Raw genomic sequence first — 19,218 nt, 5'->3', positions numbered from 1 at the left:
AAGGAGAGGAGAAAACTGTAAGGAGAAACACCTCCTGGTAGTGAAAGCAAATACCAGTCCTGCCCGTGGAACACAATCCGCCCGAGCAGCATCTGTGCTGCACCTGCCACTGGCAAGGCTTTGAATTTGATACTGAGGGCAGCACAATGACCATGCAGACCCAGTTGGAGTCTTCAGAAACTTCCATTCCCAGGTAGCTGTACCTCTTTCCTTTTTTGCACACAGCAGATGCATGAGCCCACCCTACTCACTCCACTTGGCCAGTTAAGGAATCAAAACTAAAGACAGACAGAATTTTATTTAATTTTCATATATATATATATATATATATTTTAGTAGAAGATCCTTAAATTAGGTAACTGACAAGGGAGCAGTGAAGCCTATTCAGTCAACCCAGAGAAGTTAATTGACTGCTGATTGGTGGAAGGAAGGGGGCTTTTTAAATATGTTTTACCTTCCTCTTCCACATGATAAAATAGAACTCAAAAAATGCTGTTTAATCTGATTTCTAATTTTTAATAAATTTCATTTCCTTCTGAATTCTTCTCAAGATACACTCCATCTCACATAATAAAAGAGCTCCAGAGTGATAAATTTGGAAAGAAATGCCACGGTACACACAGCTGCCTTTGGCTGGCCCCTTTGGATTACTCATAAGGAATGCAGCTTTGACGACAGTGGCAGCCGCTTCGAGGCAGTGTGTAGCTAAGCAGAAGATACATCAGCAAGCAATAAGACACAACAGTAAGTACTCAGAAACATCAGTGAGCAATGAGACACCAGAGTAAAGCAGCGCCGACACACCAGGGAGGACACTTCTGAGCAATTACCACATGTCTTAATGCATGGAGGGAGAAAGGAACAATCTCACTCAGCTAGGATTGGAACCTCATAAAAATGAACTCTGTCACAACTCAGGAACCATTCCTGAGATGACAAGAGGGCCCCAAGGACCAATTGCAAGGCCATGGATCAGGGTGAGGGCAGAAAAAGCAATGAGGGCTGCTCCTGAACGAGGACTATCAATTTAGGCTTGCATCCTTCTTGCTGGCACCCTCATCTATGCATGTGGCTGAGTTAAAAAGGGAGGATGCACAGCACACCTAAATCCACTGTGGTCAAAGCAGTGTGTTGGGGAGGGAAGTGGGGGAACACACACAGCGAGGAGGTGAGAGAATATACTCCAGGGGTATTTTCTAGCCAAGTCCATCTGGCTCTGTACACTGGGCTTGTATCTCTCCCTCTCTTTTTTTAAAGGCAGCTATCAAGTCCTCCCATTTCATTCCAGAATGTCAGCCCAGGATCCAGGGCCCTAGACCTTGCAGCCCAGGGTGAAAAGTCTCTCCACCAATCGGGCACATGAATAGGATGGCCTGAAGCAGCAGGATCCCAGATAGCAAAGGACAGACTGGCTTTAGGATAGAAGCAATGGGGGCAGTGAAGTTAAAGGGATCATACCCCATTCCACACTCCAGAAATCTGATATTGCAGAATACAATGAAATCAAACTGGATCCTCCCACCAGGATTTTGTACCAGTGGGGGAGTGCAGGCTGGGGAGGCATGGCTTCCATTTATTAATAAGTAGCTCAGCACAGTGGGAGGTTTCCTTGTCTAATTACAGAAGCTGTTGGAAACTGCAAGGAAGATGGGATTTATGACCCAGATGACACTGCTCCTGTGCTGTAATTAAAAGTTATTTTTAATACCTTTGTTTGGTTGGATACTTTGGATTATTCAAAATATTATTTTGTAATGCAAGACTTGCTACAAGAACATAACCAAAAAGTTGGTACAACTCACTTGCATCAAGTGAAACAACTGAAGGTTTTGAACTGGGAGGTAGCAAAGAAAACTAATCTCGTCCACTAAGGTACGTGAAATTTAACCAGAAAGAGCGAGAAAGGACAAAAGACACTAAGAAGTTTATGAAGAGAGTTTGCAAAACCTTCAGAGTAACTCAAGCTACCTACTTCATGCATGAGCTGAAGCTGGGCTACCACCCACTATCAGTACAAACTGCTTGCTCATAACCACTTGCCCAAAGCATCTACCCCTCACCCTAACTTGGGGTCTCCTGGAATTGTGGTTACCAGAATAAAGATTGCCCTGGCTCAAGCACAAGGCCCAAGGCAGTGGTGTGATGGGGATGCGAGCTCAATGTGAAATGCCGGCAACAAGCTGTGTATATCTGAGGTGCGGTTTTAAAATCATTTCCCTTCTTGCTTCCAGTGATGTGGTTTCAAGAAGAGCTGGGCAGCACTGAATTGCAAGGTGAAGTCCACACTTAACTACCATATTCAGCCTGACACAGGAACCATTCATGCCCTACATGCCAAATCTAGTACATGTACCTCTCCACAGAAATACTGTAGGTATTTTAATGGGGAAGAGAATCAAACATTAGAAATTGTCCGATGGGAATGGGAAGCAGGGAGAAATTCTAACTGGCAAGGGATTCTCAGATCACCTCAGTATTTCATTTAATCCATGTTGCCTATCTGCATTTTAAGTAAATGCCAGGAGCTCACAACAGGCCAATGTGTCAGAGCAACCACTGGATATTACACACAGTGATGATACTATAAAAATGTCATAACACATGTTATTCAAAAATAATCTTATTGGGGGCTGCAGGAGGGAGCGTCTTGCACAGATCCCGATCCCAGCCACCATGTGCTCATGATGAGCTGGGCCCGGGCCTACCTGGATTTGGGGGCTGCTTCCCTTCGGGGTGAGTACACCGAGGGGGGGAGTATCCGGGACTGGGTGGGTCCGGGGCCCACCCACCTCCCTCATTGGGTGGTGGACGGGATTGGGTGGGGCGCGACTTTGGGCCTGCGGGTTTAAACTTCGGCAGCCCGGAGGCTGCTGGGGGCTGCAGGAGGGAGCGTCTTGCTCAGATCCCATTCCCAGCCACCATGTGCTCATGATGAGCTGGGCCCGGGTGGCGAGTGCGCCATTTGGCGCCAGGTTGTGTCTGCAGGCCGCCCGGCCAGGGAGCTCTGGGGTATTGGTTGTCTGAATTGCTGCTTAGGTAGCTCCAGGCTGATCCCACTGTTTCCGGAATCTGAGTCAATCCTAAAGATTACCAGTGCCAGTAACTCTTCCTTTGAAGAACTTCTAATCACTTAACAATGCTGAGCTGTGAACACCTATCATGCAAAAGATAAGGCTCAGGGCTTGTCTAGCAGGATATTGTTTTGCCTGACATGATGATGGTTCAGGAGACTGGTCACATTAGGCAGGACCATAATATTAACTAGCACTCTAGAACCTTATCCTGGGGTAGATTCTGTGCAGGATGTGTGGGCCACACCCTGTAGAAATTTAGCCCCACTGGTAAACCTAAAAGTTTGGGTGGTTATGGACTAATCTAGGTGTGACCAAGGAGCCTACCATCAATCACAGGTAAAGGGACCCGCAACAGTCTGGACTGGGCAAGGCAGCAGCACCCAAATGTGCATCCTGAATAGGGTGTGGGGTGGGCCGGGCTGCAACATTCACCAGCTCATATAAGGCCAAACGGAAGGCCAGAGTACGCCGGGCACTGGCCTAAAACCCAATGGCATGTATGAGAACTGGGTCTGGGAGTGGATCAAGTGGAAGAACTTGGGAAATTCCTTTGGCGAGTCATAGCTCTCGCTGGTGAACACATCGTCCAGATCTGGGGGTCGGACAAGCAGGGCAGAGTAGCTCCAAAATGTGTAAACTGGTAATGGATAGGAATGTACTGGACAGGACTGAGCAAACCTTAGCCTACAAGCAAAACTAGAAACCAGCATGGAGCACAGGTCATACCGAGCTAGGCTCTTGCACCTACTGGTCCTCAGAGCAACCACGGGCAGGTACGTGATTTACGGCTAGGAACAGGCCCAATTGGGGAGGTAAGGGGACACCCTAACTGGGTTGAGGCTCCCACCAAGGGGCGCGTGTGCTGGAATGGGGGCTGCGTTCTAACTAGGAAACAGTTGTAGTCACCTGAGGCACTAGTGTGGGCTGGGATTGGATGCACCAGGCCAGTTCAGACCCCAACACCATCTGGTGTCATGGAGAACCAGGGTAGATGTGGGACTGACTAGGCTGGGTCTCAATCCCCTACTGAGCCATGTGTGAGCTCTATGTGGGACGAGCCATGGCTGGGCTGAAACATCCAACAACAAGAACCAGAATGGGGTGAAAGCCAGCTAGGAAAAGCCACTGTTCCTGCTAGGACAGGAGGTGAACTAAGTAGGGTTGGCTCATGGGCCCCCTGGTATGCACAAAATCTGGCACTGGGAGGGATACTGATGGAGGAGCCTGGGCAACTCCTCTGGCAGGACACAGTCCCTGCAGGTAAGCGCAAGAAGCATGTTAGGAAACAGCCCAGAATAGGCCATGGAAAGTTTCCCACTGGCACACATTCGGCATGGGTCAGGGGCAGACCAGGCTGAATCAGTTCATGTCATCCACTGTCAAATCCGATCACCAGATCAGAGTGTGGGATGAGCCGGGTTTGGTCGCGATAAAACCAGTACACATTATGGAATGCCAGGGTGAGGTTGCCTGTACTGGATTTGACTGCAGCACCCAACCAGCACACGTGAGATCCAGGAAGGGAGGGGCAGAGCTGGCAGGGCTGGTCCCCTCGCCGGACAGCTACTCCCACTGGAGAGCATGAGCTGAGATGGGGGCAGAGCAGACTAAGCAAGGCTGCAACACCTGTGCACTGCTTGTGGACTAGATCAGGGAAAAGCTAGGCTGGGCTGATTATTCCTACTGGTGCAAGTATAAATCAGAGAGGGTGAGGGATGTTTGGGCTTAGCCGCAGCATCAGCTGGCAGAAGCTGGCACTGGGAACTAATTCTGTCAAGTCAAATCACAGAACCACCTAAAGAGTGCATAAACCGGGACTGAGAGAGACCTGGGAGGGAAAAAGTGGGTTCCCCCTTCTTGAGTCACTACTCCCATGGGAGGGCATGAAAACTAGGACGGGGGCTGGGGTAGCTAGACAGACAGGCACTCAACAACATCCATGAGGGCTGGATAGTTGAGCTGGTTAGATGGAACTAAGCTTTAATACCCATTGAAAAGTACAAGAGCCAAAAGGGATGGGGGACAGACTGGTCTACTGCTACACATACTGGCAAACCAGGGTAGGGGGCGGGCCTGGTGGGGGTTATTGTGGGTCGCCCCGACTAGGCTGCAGCTCCCACTGGTTGATGTAAGGGCCGAGTATGTGCTGGGCAAAACCAGACTGGACTGCAACACCCATTGGTTCCAGTGCAACTCGGGACTGAAAACAGAACCAACCCAGCAATTGAAACCACCAGCTGATTGATGGACTGTCCAGCAGGTGATGGACTGTGCCGGGCCCTGTGCTTGCTAGAACATACAAGATTGTGGTCTGGGAATACCTCAAAGTTTCTTTGGAGATCTCCCCAATCGAACTGCTGGACTCAGAACTCTAACCAAGAAAAGACAGAAGACAGAACAGGTCAATCATTCACCTCAGCTATGTTGGCAGTGAAATATGGGGCAAACGGAGACTTTATGATGGACTGTGTCAATCAGTGGACGACCTCATCGAGCGAAACTGGCAGCGATTCATAACTGGAGAACTATTAAAACCACTTGAGCAAATATCTCAGAGCATGCCCCACATCCGGGACTTGGGGTATGCGGGAAACCAGGTAGGGCTTCTCCCTCAATATCACCCTTTACCTCAGATACATGATGGAAACAATATGGACATAATACCATTATCCACTTCCCTATACCCCCGAGCCTTTTTTTTTAACTGTAATTAACTATGTAAAGATTGTCAACAATACAATAAAATAAATTAAAAAAATAATAATCTTACCAAAACTTGTTTTTACAATGACTTCACTAGCATAGCAATCTGTATTACTCCAGTAAGAACCACCGTGCTTTTTGAACCTTTTCCTCATCCAAAGCAAGACACAACCCCATGTCAGGACAAGGGATGGTCATTCTTACCTGCCACATTAATTTTCTCAAGTGCTACCAAACTGGGAACAGCTGTTGTGGAGTTGGTGGAATTTGTTCCTGTGCCATTGACAACGAGATTGTCCACCTTCGACTCCAGCTTGCCAATGCGCTGCAAGATATTATCTAGTAACACAGCCAGAGTTTTCTTCAGATCTGGAAGAGAAAATGCAAACCAGTTTACATTTCTTTGACCTCTGCTTAAGACACGGACATCCAAATTTCTCCATTAAAACAGCACAGTGGTAGGATGCAATTTAGCTGAGTTTTCCCTGTGGGCCTTGAAGCTGGATTGTTGGGATTAAAACCACATCTTGGAGATGACACAGGCCATATTCAACCCACCAAGACCACATTGAACAAATTTGCCAGTTGCAGAATGCAAGTTTGGCTGAGAATCACACGATAAAATTATTTCCAGCTCTTCCCTACAACACTATGGTTACCAATACACACAATGACAATCCAGACGTTCAACAGGGTCTCAAAGTAGCATCTGGCTCAATCCCATGCCTACTTATGGGTAGTGTGTACTCAGCCTGCCCTAATTTTTTTTCAAGGGTTTATTTCTGTTGGTTACATGTGATAGCTACAATTCCAGATATTCAGGCATACTAGATACGCCAGAGTTGACTAAAATCAAATTTGGGGGCGGGGGGGGGGGCGGGGGAGAGGGCGAGGGAACACACTTAGAATAAAAACTAGGGTCATTTGTTTACAACATTTATAAAAGTTGCATAGTGTGCCTAGCATTGCTCTGGATGCCAAGCCACATTGTCTCATGTAGCGTACATCTAAGTACTGACTCTTCTTTCTTACACATTCAAGAGTGGCACATCTCTCTTTGTATCATTCACAGGAATACCATCTTACACAAGCAGCTGTGCTTGTGAACAAGATTTGGGTGGCCTCCCCAAAGTTTGCAAAGTAGTTTAGGGACTTCAAACTTATGTTACATGTTGACATTAAAGGCTGGATCCTCAAAATCTTATTAAACGGATGAAGAGTGGACTTGATCCACCCGTGGAACTTTCAAAGTAGACCTATAAAGTCCTTTGGTCATCAGCGCCCTGCACTCAGGGGTAGTTCTCATAAGACAGGTGGCATTTATAACTTGAATTAAGCCCATCCCTTCCTCACACACATATTCCTTTTCCCTCTCTCTACTTGCTGGCAGGCCACATGACTCCTCTCTCCTCCTCTCTCCTCCCTCCCTGCCCCTGCCCCTTGTGGCATTGCTATCTGCTATCCTCACCAGATGCCACATCCACAAGGCCACCTCATCTCAGACTGGAACCTCCAGCTGAATCATTCTCTTCTCTTCATACAGCTAGTTGCCTCAAGTATTTCACAGCAGTGAAAAACAGCTCATTAACACACAGCATGTGGCAACTTTGTGCACAAGATTCCCCACAGGCTGATAAAGAGATGAACTTAAGACTCTTCTGGAGCCTGGCAGAGAAAGCGAGGCTCTAGTTTGACGAATATTCTGATGAAAACAGGAAAATCAATATGAAATAGTTCTTGATGACATGTCCAATGACAAAGATGACAAAAAAAGAAAGTAGATGAAAAAGAGCCTGGAGATGTTGAGGAGGAGAAGAAAGATGCAGACAAAAAGTTCTTTGACAACTCTGGTGAAAAGAACTGCAGATGAAAAGGGAGATGATGGAGAAGGCAAATTGAAGATGACGACTCCAAAAAGATGTGATTGGATGATTCCCATGGGTGGGGGAGGGGAGGGCTTGGGGGTGGGCAGTGGTTCGAAGGATGCTAAGAAGCAGCCCTGTCCACAGGCCACAGCTTTCTCCTCAGGAGCAATGAGGCCAACAATATTTGATCCCTTAAACTTGATGCACAGACTGTCCTGTATTTCTATTTGTTCATGCTTCAGAGTCATTACCAGTAGCATCACACAAACCCATGCACAGTGGTCAAACATCATCTAACAAATTGGATTTTTTTTTCATTGTTACCTGCACCTAATGATTTTTAAGTAGGTGTTCATTAAATTCACTGGCTGTTTAGTTAGAACTTCATAGTTAAAATGCAAGTAAGCAGGATAGCTGTCCTTTTCGTAGATGTGTTCAACACAGGCAGAATATTTCTGAAGCATGTTGAATGAAGTTTGTGATATCCAAACAATTTAAGCAGTTGGTATTATACAGAACCTGAATATTGGACTTGGGTTTCACTGCATTTTGAACAGATGCGATTGCTTTACTCATGTAGCCACTGGATGGTCTAAGGACTTGAGAAGCAATCCCACTGCAGTCCCCTTGCTTTCAGTTTGCGTTACTCCTTAGGTTCCCGTTTTCTCTCTGTAAACTGGAACATGTTGAACTCATAAAGGCAATAGCACTTTGGGGTTTTCTTCTTGCCCAATCCTTACTCGTTGTCTTATTTGTTGTCTACCCTCTTTACATGAAAAGGAGCTCTTGGGTGTGGAGAGGCAATCTCACAGAAAACACAAAAAAACACTAGTATTCAACTATGGACTCTTCCTTCTTTGCTTTGGGTCCCTTCATAAACTGATGAACATTCTGAGATTGTTCTGCAAGAAAATGTACACACACACACACACACACACACACACACACACACACACACACTATACAGCGGCTGGTGTGCTATGTGGGGAGGCTCACAGAGACCCCCAAGTTTAAGAACCGGTGTCTCAAACACACACTTTAGTTTGCTTTCATTTCTGTTTTAGAAGCACAGTGTATTGTATTGCAGAATGTTGTGCAGTCCCAATAATACTGTGCGTCTTTTTGGATTCTATTTTCCAAATTCAGTACTAATGCTTACTGATTCCTCATGGAGCATTCAGAAGGTCCTCTCACGTAATAGATGCATTCAGACAAACTGCATCAATATTCTTCCCACCCTCAACATCACCCCATGAGAAAAAGAAGGAAAGAAAGATGTGTAGACTTGTGTCAGAAAGGCATCCATGAGAATCAAAGTCAGATTCATTTACAAACTGGGAGTGGGTGAGAGCAGTACAGTGGCCAGCAGGATCCAGAAAGCTCTCAGCTAAGACAAAAGGGGAGCAGCCACCTCCCACTCAGCTGCCTATGAACAGGTGCTCAGATCTGATCAGGAAATAAATATCTGGTCAGTCAGCTCACCGCAGCCAGCACATCTCACCCAGCACACTGCCTACAGGCTACCCCAATTGTACAGGGAAGAGAAACTCATTGGTACACAGAGATAGTAAGTTCACATGGAGGTTGGTGTTCTAGGTAGCTCATACTTAAGCAGATTGAAAAGTCCAGCAAAATAGAAGAAATCTCCTATCTTGATTCTGATGTCTGGTCCTACCACAAATATACCCGAAATTCAACACTAGGCTTGCTCAAAATGTTAGGATTAACAGCAGCTCAGTCATTCATCATCATCATCATCATCATTATCATTATTATTATACATTACTAGCTGTCCAGGAAATGAGTTGTTTTCTTATTGTTACTCTTTGAAAGGCAGAATGCTAGAGAGGGAGAAGGAGGGAGACAGCAAGATAGAGAAAGAAACTTTCTTTTTGCTGGTTCACTACCCACATGGCTCTGATGGCCAGGGCTGGGCCATGCTGAATCCAGGGGCCTGGGTCTCTATCCTTCTGTCCCCCAGGAGTAGCAGCTGACAATATACCCAGACTGTCTTCTATTACCTTTTCCAGGTACCCTAGCTGGGAACTGATCAGGAGTGCAGCGGTGGATTAGCAGGGACTGGAGTGTCAGTAATATAGGCAACTTCTTAACCCACCATTCCACAATGCAGGCCTCTGCCTGGAGCTTCTGATTTTCTTTGGATATTTTGAGATCTATATAATCATTGTGGCTGGGGAGAACTGACCCTACAGGGATTACTTGTTAAAGCTAACAAAGGACCCAGTCCCAAGAGCCTGTCTGTGATGCAAAACACACCCTCTCCAGAACTGCATCTCCCCCGTCTGGACTCTGCCGCCCAGCAGCCCAGCACTCTGCCTTCATCATCACAGGACCACAGACCAGCAACGAGACATTGCAAGTGCTCAAAGGCAGCCAGTCCTCAACTGTCCCACTGCCTGGACATACCTCTCCAAGGCAAAACCCTGCAAGGGTTCTGGCTTAAACCTTTCCTGATGCCTAACTTATCCTGAGTTTTGACCCATCTAATCAGTCTAGCTGGATTTTTCCATTCTCCTTGAAGTAGGCAGGACTTCATCTTACAGATGGGAAAAGGGACCATATTAGTGGTTACAGAACCAGGGCTGGGGTCTGGCGCAATAGCGTAGTGGTTAAAGTCCTTGCCTTCAACGCACCCGGGATCCCATATGGTCGTCGGTTCCTATCCCTGCGGTCCCGCTTCCCATCCAGCTCCTTCCCTGTGGCCTGGGAATGCAGTTGAGCATGGCCCAAAGCCTAGGGACCCTGCACCTGCATGACAGACCCAGAGGAGACTCCTGGCTCCTGGCTCCTGGCTCCTGGCTTCGGATTGGCTCAGCCCCAGCCGTTGCAGCCGCTTGGGGAGTGAACCATCGGACAGAAGATCGTCCTCTGTATCTCCTCCTCTCTGTACATCTGCCTTTCCAATAAAAATAAACCTTTCATAAAAAAAAAAAAAGAACCAGGGCTGGAGGCAGGCCTCCAGAGCTCCCTGGTGCCTTACAGGGACCACTCAGAAGACCTGGGTAGAAAAAGGGATGAGGCATCCAGCTCAATCTCAGTGGCACAGTGTAGTGCTTAGGGCTCGAGCCCCTGCAGCCAGACTCTTGGCTTGCGCTCCTCTACTCCTTACTGCTCCATGTGAGACACTGGTCTGAGCTGGCTCCCTTCTTGGGGCTGTGGTGAGGACTTCGCGAGTGAATATTAACAAAATGTTCCCAACAGTGCTGGCATACAGGAAGCTTTGCATTGCTGCCTGCCAAATGTGAGAGGACTTCAGCAAAATTTGTAGAAAATACAACTGTGCGTTCATTTTGCAGGCATGCACTGGGTTCAACAATTCAGATGCCACCCTTCCGCACTGGAATGCCTTGGCTCAACGCCTGACTCCGGCTCTTAACTCCAGCACCCTGTTAATGCGCACACCATGGGAGGCTGCATGTGATGGCTCCGGTAGTTGGGTCCTTTCCAACATGGGAGACCCGGATTCAGTTCCCTGCTCCTGGCTCCAGCCTGGCCCAGTCCCAGCTGTTTGCAGGAATCCGAGGAGTGAACTAGCTGATGTAATCTCTTCCTCTGCCCGAGTCACGCACTCGTCCTCTCTCCTTCTATCTTACAGTTAAAAACAAAACAAGGGCCCAGTGTGGTAGCCTAGCAGCTGAAGTCCCTGCCTTGCACACACTGGGATCCCATAGCAGCGCCAGTCCTGGCCCTGCTTGTCATTCAGCTCCCTGCTTGTGGCCTGGGAAGGCAGTCAGGGATGGCCCCTGGCCTTGGGACCCTGCACCAGCATGGGAGACCCAGAGGAGGCTTCAGGCTCCTGGCTTCAGATTGGCTCAGCTCCGGCCATCACAGTCACTTGGGGAGTGAATAATCAGACAGAGGATCTTCCTCTCTATCTCTCCTCCCCTCTGTATATCTGACTTTACAATAAAAATTTAAAAATCTTTAAAAACAAGACCAAAAAGCCATGTATTTTTATGCAGAGAAATTCTGACATCCACAAATACAAGGAGATCTTCAAAATTTCATGAAATTTCCTATTGTAAAAAACCATGCATTTTTCTTTTTTAAAAATTTATTTATTTTTGTTTGTTTTTTGATACAATTTAGTTGGCACTGGGCTCTCCCCTCCCCCCCCCCAAATTCCCTCCCTTCCCCTCTGTTCTCCCCTCTAGAAAACTATGTTTTTATAAAAATTGGACAGGGCCTGGCACGATGGCCTAGCGGTTGGCTAAATTCCTTGCCTTGAATGTGGCGGGATCCCATATGGGCACCGGTTTTAATCCCAGCAGCTCCACTTCCCATCCAGCTCCCTGTTTGTGGCCTAGGAAGGCAGTCGAGGACAGCCCAAAGCCTTGGGACCCTGTACCCAGGTGGGAAACCTGGAGGAAGTTCCTGGTTCCTGGCTTCGGATCAGTGCAGTACCTGTCATTACGGTCACTTGGGGAATGAATCATTGGACGGAAGGTCTTCCTTTTTTTTCTCCTCTCTGTATATCTGACTTTGCAATAAGAACAAATAAATCTTTCCAAAAAAATGGACAAAAAACTCATCTTTTAATTCCATTTTCCATGAGCTTTTCGAAGTCTCCTTATGCATAAATAAAACAGCTCCTGGACAAGGCTCTCATGCTTCCTAAGGTTGTCTCTCTGGGCAATAGGGTTTTATCCTGGGACATGAGATCACTGCCCCCTGGGGCCACCGTTGCAGGGTCAGCATGACTCAGCCTGTCCTTGGCACATCATTAGTGAGTGTGGACAGCAGGCATCCGTCACCTGCTCTGAGCTGAATGCATCACTGGTTCCTTACATTCTGAAGATCTTTCAGTGCCAGCCACATAGGAGAGGTGACTGTGCTCAGTGGAAAAAATACTCCGGAAAACACTTACACACACACACACACACACACACACACACACACACACACACACTGAATATCAATTTCCCCAGCTCCAGCCCCTGTCTGGAGCCAGGATGACCAGCCAATCAGAATCCATATTAAAACAGCATTCAGCTATTGCTGGCAGTGGAAGTGAGCCAGCCACAGAAAGCCTTGGCCCTCTGATGTGGGCTAACTCCATTTCCTGACCTTGGCTTTACTGACTAATTCTCTGTTGTGGGACTGGGCAATGTACTTGTACCTACCACATGCCAGCAGAAATTTCCCAGCTGTAGCACGGAGCACACATCTCCAGGCATCATTAACTATGACTGGGGGACATTCGAGAATCACAAAATGAAGACACCTTTTCCTAATGACAGCGGCTCCCAAGAGTAAAACCAGCACAGGAGCCCAGCGCCAGAGCACAGCGGTTAAAGTCCTCGCCTTGAACACACTGGGATCCCATATGGGTGCCGGTTCTGGTCCCGGCAGTCCCGCTTCCCATCCAGCTCCCTGCTTGTGGCCTGGGAAAGCAGTTGAGGACAGCCCAAAGCCTAGGGACCCTGCACCCACATGGGAGACCCAGAAGAGGTTCCTGGCTCCTGCTTTTGGATCGGTGCAGTACTGGCCATTATGGTCACTTGGGGGAGTGAACCATTGGATGGAGGATATTCTTTATCTCTCCTCCTCTCTTTATATCCACTTTTCCAATAAAAAGAAATAAATCTTTAAAAAAAAAGCACAGAATCTGACTTAGCAAAGCATGTGCATTTACACAGGGAGAATATAAAGCAACCAGCAATCTTGGAACTCCAGGATCTGTGAGGGCTCTGTGATCTTGCTCTCTCGCTCTTTCTCTCTGCAGGTTCTGTTGGTGACAGGGCTTGGGGACTAAGACTACTCTGTGAGTGTCAGTTCTAATCCCAGCAGCTCCCAGTGCTGGGGGTTAGTATTTGCTATTTGAGTTGCAATTTCCAAGAGGTCCAAAACAAGACTGATAGTGTTAGCAAGAGACACACAATAGGATGTTTAGCCTATCTCTGCATCCTCACCAACCAAGCACAGTGTCTAGCACACTGAAGTTCTTAGTACATAGCTTCCATGTAAGTGAGGAAGTAAAAAGATAAAGTAAGTAGAACTAAATCCACTCCTAACAGGTGATGGGATTATTTCATCACGTTGCCCAGCTGAATCTGCAGGAAGCAGTAACAGTTTCATTACAATTTTAAACCAATGACTGGAGCATTTTGGTTTGTGTTTTAGTCTTAATAGCAACCCATTTCTCCAATAAGACTGTGCACCAAAGAATCATTTCTATAGAGCTTAATAAGAAAATGAGGATGAAAACATTCTTCCAGATTCTGGTATAATATTTTATACATATCATTGTGTTTTACGGTTGTTACTGCAGTAAAATGTATCCTCAGCAGGATTACAATTTTCAATTACTAATGAGCTCTTAAAATTTTGTTTGTGCTTCAAAGCCTTAGCAATAAAAATTTAATCCCAGCATGAATAGTCCAAGTCTGTGTTCCTAAAACTCAGTGTACCCAATGGGGATAAAATCAAAGCAGCTGAAAACATTTACAGTAGCCCTTTGGGGAGGGGAGAGGGAAGCTTTGGTTTCTATATGTCCGGGCATTCTCTGATAAATGGCGAGATGGATTAAACTGCATGAAAACAGATGTTGTAATGGCTTCTATCTGTTTTCATCTCTGGCAATCCAGGGCATGAGGAGGTTGGAAGGCGCTGACACAATCCTGAAGATGACAGTCATGCAGGTAGCTTTGCCATCCACACTGCGGAGGTGAACATGCTGTGAGCGCATCTCCCAGAAGTCTGTGTGCTGAAAACTTGGTTCCCACCACGGCAAGTGCAGAGGTGGTGGGACCTTTCAGAGATGTATCCAGTGGAAGAGGATCAGCCCTCTGGGGTACTACAAGAGCTCCCTGAGGCAACAGGGAGCTAGACCTGGATTTCTCCTGCCTCTTGTCCCACCACATGGCTGTTCTCTCCCTCTCACAGGTCCTCCTACCATAAAGCTTTCCTCTATGTTGTGATATAGTCACAAGGCTGTCACCTACAGCCAAACCAAAAGGGCTGCCTAACTTTAGGCTTCATATCCTTCAAGAGTATAAGCTAAATAAACCTCTTTGCTTTGTACCCTATTTAACCTCAGGTATTTTGCTACATCAACAGTAACTCAAGACACTTGGCTATGCTCCCGGCATAGAGTCCAAGGAGAAGGGCTTTCACGATAAAGAATGGGCCCACTGATAGGAAACAGTTTATAGCTGTATTGGTTCAAGCTCAACATATGAGACTGAATGTCAACTTTCTAGATCACAACATCATAAATATTTGAGGAATCACCAAGAAAAGGCCATGTTGAGACCTACTCCATCACATACTGCATTTTCCCAGGGCTACTTTTCCAAAGTAGTGGCTTGCCACATTGCTCAGTGTCAGATTCACAATCACCAGAGTCACTGTAACCAGGCCCCATCACCAACACTACATCCAAACCTGTAGAAACCACCTATCAAAGACTCTCGGCGCAGCCACAGGCCAACTCCGCTGTTAGGTGTGGCTGCCATGAATCAATGGTACAGAACCAACTATACAAAGAACAAGGACATACACGGGATATGCCAACACTAATTTAAAGTCATGCTTATATTGACTCCAAACTCTTCACCAGGGCCGCCTCTGGGGTACAAAGCACGAGCAGCAGAGCCATGGAGGAGCCTCATTGGCAGCAAGGCGTTAATGAGAACGGAAGGTGCTAATGAAAAAAGAATTGACCTCCACTGTCTGCCACCATCCACTGCCAGGAATGTCAAGTTGCATCAATTAGACATTGCAAAACTAATTCTAAAGTGACCTTTTCATCGGAAGATAATAGTTATAGGGCTGAGCAAAACAGTTCATTCATTTTGTTTAAGGACAAAGCTGTGCTACTCTAAGAGAAAAAAATGGTGCTATTAATTAAAGATGAGAATTGGAGGCTTCCGGACTGCCAAGGAGAGACTGCATCATGTCATCCCTTTATGAAGCAGTACAAATCACCAGGAGTACTTGGAGCAGGCAAAGGCCAGGCCATGCTGTCATTTCTCCATTGCCAATTGCTGCTAATACTGGGAGATCAATAAATATTTACTGAGTGAATGGATAGGAGAAAATAAAAAAAGAAAAAGCATACAGTCATAAAAATGCCTAAATGGCCCAAGGAAGATGTTTTTTAAAGACTGTATATATAACACGCTCCCGAGGTGGACATTTGGCCTACCTTTAACAGGTGCTAAACACAGTTAGGATGCCTACATGCCATATTACAACACCCAAGTTCAAAGCCCAACTCGACTGCTAACTCCAACTTCCTGCACAGGCACACTTCTGGAGGCAGCAGGTGATGGGCCAAGTAGTCAGATCCCTGTCACCCCATGTGGGAGACCTGGATAGAGTTCCTAGGTCCTGGTTTCAGCCTGGCCCAGCTTGAGCTATTGAGAACACTTGGGAAACAAATTACTACACGGAGGGAGGCTCCCTCTCCCCCCACCCTTCCTCTTTGCCTCCCTTTTTTCCATCTTTTCAGATAAATGCAAGAAACACGTTTGAAAAAAAAATTTATCCAATTTTAAGAGATTTTCATGTATCTAATCTGCATTTTTAAAAGACAGATGGTAACCAAAATTTTATCATTGTTAAAACATGGGCATCAAGATTATTTTTATTTGAATGGCAGGACTCCCCCAACCCCGCTTTCCCCCTACCACAAACACATACACGGAGTGGGAAAAAGGAGGAGACAATCATGGAAAGAACTCCCGTCGGCTGGGTCATTCCCCCCAAACACCCGTAACAGCTAGGACTGGGCCAGGCTGAGGTGACAAGTCAGGAATCCCATCTAGCTCTCTCACATGGCTGGCAGAGACCCCAACTAACTACTTGAACCATCCAAAGACATCCATCTGTAAGATTCCAGAACCAGAAGCAGAGCCCAGGCACGCCAACATGGTGTGTGGGAGTCCCACGTGGGTTCTCAGCCACCAAATGTCACCCCTTTTATTCTCCTTGACCATCTCCGTTTCACATAAAAACCCACATCATGTTCAAAGTAATTTTAATCAGATACAGAAAGAACAAATGCTCCCAGAATGCAAAGATGCTGGCCCATGTGCCCGAATCAGACACAACAATGCACATTATAAACCTCTCCAGAACACTCATCACCTGTTCTCATTTCAGCTCTAAAGCCACCCAGCCGATTAACCCCAGGCCGGAGAACTTACAAATGTGCCTTTCCCACTGAACAAACGACACAGAAGCGGGAAGGACAACTCAGACGCTCCACATCTCAGAATACTGCTCTTTGCTGGGTTAGAACTACAGGTTGAGCCTTTGATCTGAACTTGGTTGGTACCCAGCAGCAAACATCATCCCCAGGGAGCTGCAGAGGGCGACGTCACTATCAGGGCACCACCTGGGCAACACAATCCGAGAAAAGATCATCTCTAGGCCAGTGATGTCATCAAGTGCTTTGCAGAATGCGTAAATACCCTGAACAGACTCCATGGGTTCTTCTCTGGATTTTCCCAACAGCAAGCCAGCTGCACAGAGCAGGAGCTGTAAGTTTTACTCCTTTTTTATAGAATCAGATGAGGACTCACAGGTCCTGTGAAGTCAAGGCCATTGTCACCCAAGGGTCCTAACCTGCCTCCAGGGACCACATCTTCCCTTGCATATTTCTTCTTCCTGCACAGCACCATGTCACGTATCAGAAGCATCACCAGCAATATACTCTTTGTGAAGAGCAGCACACCCAGCTTATCTCACAGCCCGCAAAGGAAAGTTGCGCTGGACGTGACAGCATCCTCTGGAGCAAGGCCTATTTCCTCTCTTGTCTGGTCAGGCCCCACCCCTGCAAATGCTCAGGGCAGCTGTACAAACATTCTGGAAGGCAGATGCGGACATGAATAAACCACTTGCATAGACAGTTTGGGGGTTAGAAGGGAAAGAGCCACAGGTGCACAAAGACAAGGTTGGTGGCTAGTCCAACACTCTGGCAGACTCTTCATCCCTAATCCTCATGACACATCTACGTGGCTGCCACATGTCAGCTTCTGCTTTCTGAGGGGAAAGCAGGCATTTTCAAAACCAGTGACTTGCTCAAAGCCACACATCCCGCAAGGCCGTCTCACAGAAACACCCTCAGACTGCCTTCCAGAACATATAGCAGTTCCCACGGCAGTATCACATATAAACAACTACTCAGAGCATCCCCCACAGTGGTTTCCACAGGGAATTGCTTCTCGTTTCCTGCTTCCCTAAACACAGGATCGTGATTTGCAAATGGTTCCCAGCTGTGAGCAGGTCACACAGGGAGCCACAGCACTTTTGCCAGGGGACAGCTGCTAGCAACATATGACTCCTATTGAGCATCAGGCTTAATGTGCAAAGTCTCAGGGCACAGTGGGGAGAAGAGACTGGAATCCCTGCTGTCTTGGGTACTATACTCAAAGTGATTGGAGGGCAGAGATGAGCAACAGTGACTTGAATGCTAAATGTCCCCAATGCCCAAGTGTTACAGGGAAGCTATCTGCTAGGGGCACCAGCCACAGGCGGTAGAAGCTTTAAGTGGTACAGCCCATTGGGAGGTTCTCAGGTCAACAGGTATGGATGTCCTTGGAAGGCGGCTCTCACATGAGCATATAATAAAACCTGAGTTCTGGCCCAGATACTCTGCTTCCCAATTTGTCACACAATCCTTCAAACACACACACACACGCACGCACGCGCGTGCACACACACACACACACTCTGCAATCCAGCATGGGACCTTCATCAGATCCTGTGTCATGCCCTTGGGACTTGGCAGCCCCCAAAACCATGAGCCAAGTATATGTGTCTTTGCTAGGGAAGCAGCTCTTGTTTCAGATCTGCTGCTGTAGTAGCCAACACTAACAAAGGCACAGAGAGCAAGCATGGATAGCACAAGGTAGCTTGAGCATCTGGTCTGACGGAAATGACATAGGGTTGAAGCCTCCCATGAGGACATCACATGGACTTCAGTGAAACAGACAGGTAAGAAGGAAGGGGGGAGGGGAGGGGAGAAGGAAGAAGGGAGGACAGTAAAGGGAAGAAAATGTGGAGCCTGGGAAACAGTACTGCTTAGCCATGGCCCAGAGTGGCACTTAGGTGCCACATAGCCATGAAGAGGGCTGAGGTCCCCTGCGTGAGTTTTGACAGCACAGGTGAATGGGGAAGAGGGCCATGCTGAGCTCTGGCAGGCAGACAAGGTCAGGGATATTTGGAGCCTGGGTTTAACCTCACAGCACACAGGAAGCAGAAGGTACAGCAGTACAATGAACCCCCTGCCTTCCTCTCACTCCTCCTCTCTGTAATGTCCCCGAGGTCTCCCAGCCCTTCCAATCAGGCTGCCTGTACTTCTGAACTTAGCATGCTACACTTAGGATGCTGGGATGAGGGATGGGAGGAAACAGATCACCACCACGGAGTGGCTAGAAAAGCCTCAAGTTTCCAAGAGGCAGCTCTGGTTGCCAGAGTTTTTGAAAGCAGGAAGCCCTTTCTTTAATGCCTCCAGTCATGTCCTCGAGGGCACCTCCAGTACTTCAGCTATTCCCCCACATGCACGTGTTCATTTTACTCCCAGAGCAGTGTAGTTTCCTTCAAGG

At 47.3% G+C, this 19,218-nt stretch overlaps 1 protein-coding gene across 5 annotated transcripts in view; it reads right to left on the bottom strand.

Moving 5' to 3' along the window:
* MGAT5 (alpha-1,6-mannosylglycoprotein 6-beta-N-acetylglucosaminyltransferase) overlaps window positions 1-19,218 on the bottom strand; it is a 340,039-nt gene that overhangs the window by 190,435 nt on the left and 130,386 nt on the right. For all 5 annotated transcript variants that reach the window (XM_058664413.1, XM_058664415.1, XM_058664414.1 and 2 more), the window contains one exon: window positions 5,982-6,146. In XM_058664413.1, the coding sequence (XP_058520396.1) occupies window positions 5,982-6,146 (165 nt within the window). The remainder of the gene's footprint in view (window positions 1-5,981; window positions 6,147-19,218) is intronic.

Source organism: Ochotona princeps, chromosome 5 (genome assembly GCF_030435755.1).
Source record: "Ochotona princeps isolate mOchPri1 chromosome 5, mOchPri1.hap1, whole genome shotgun sequence".
NCBI classification, from domain to species: Eukaryota; Metazoa; Chordata; class Mammalia; order Lagomorpha; family Ochotonidae; genus Ochotona; species Ochotona princeps.
Note: the sequence above shows the minus strand (reverse complement) of the source record. Positions and strands in the feature narration are given on the sequence as shown.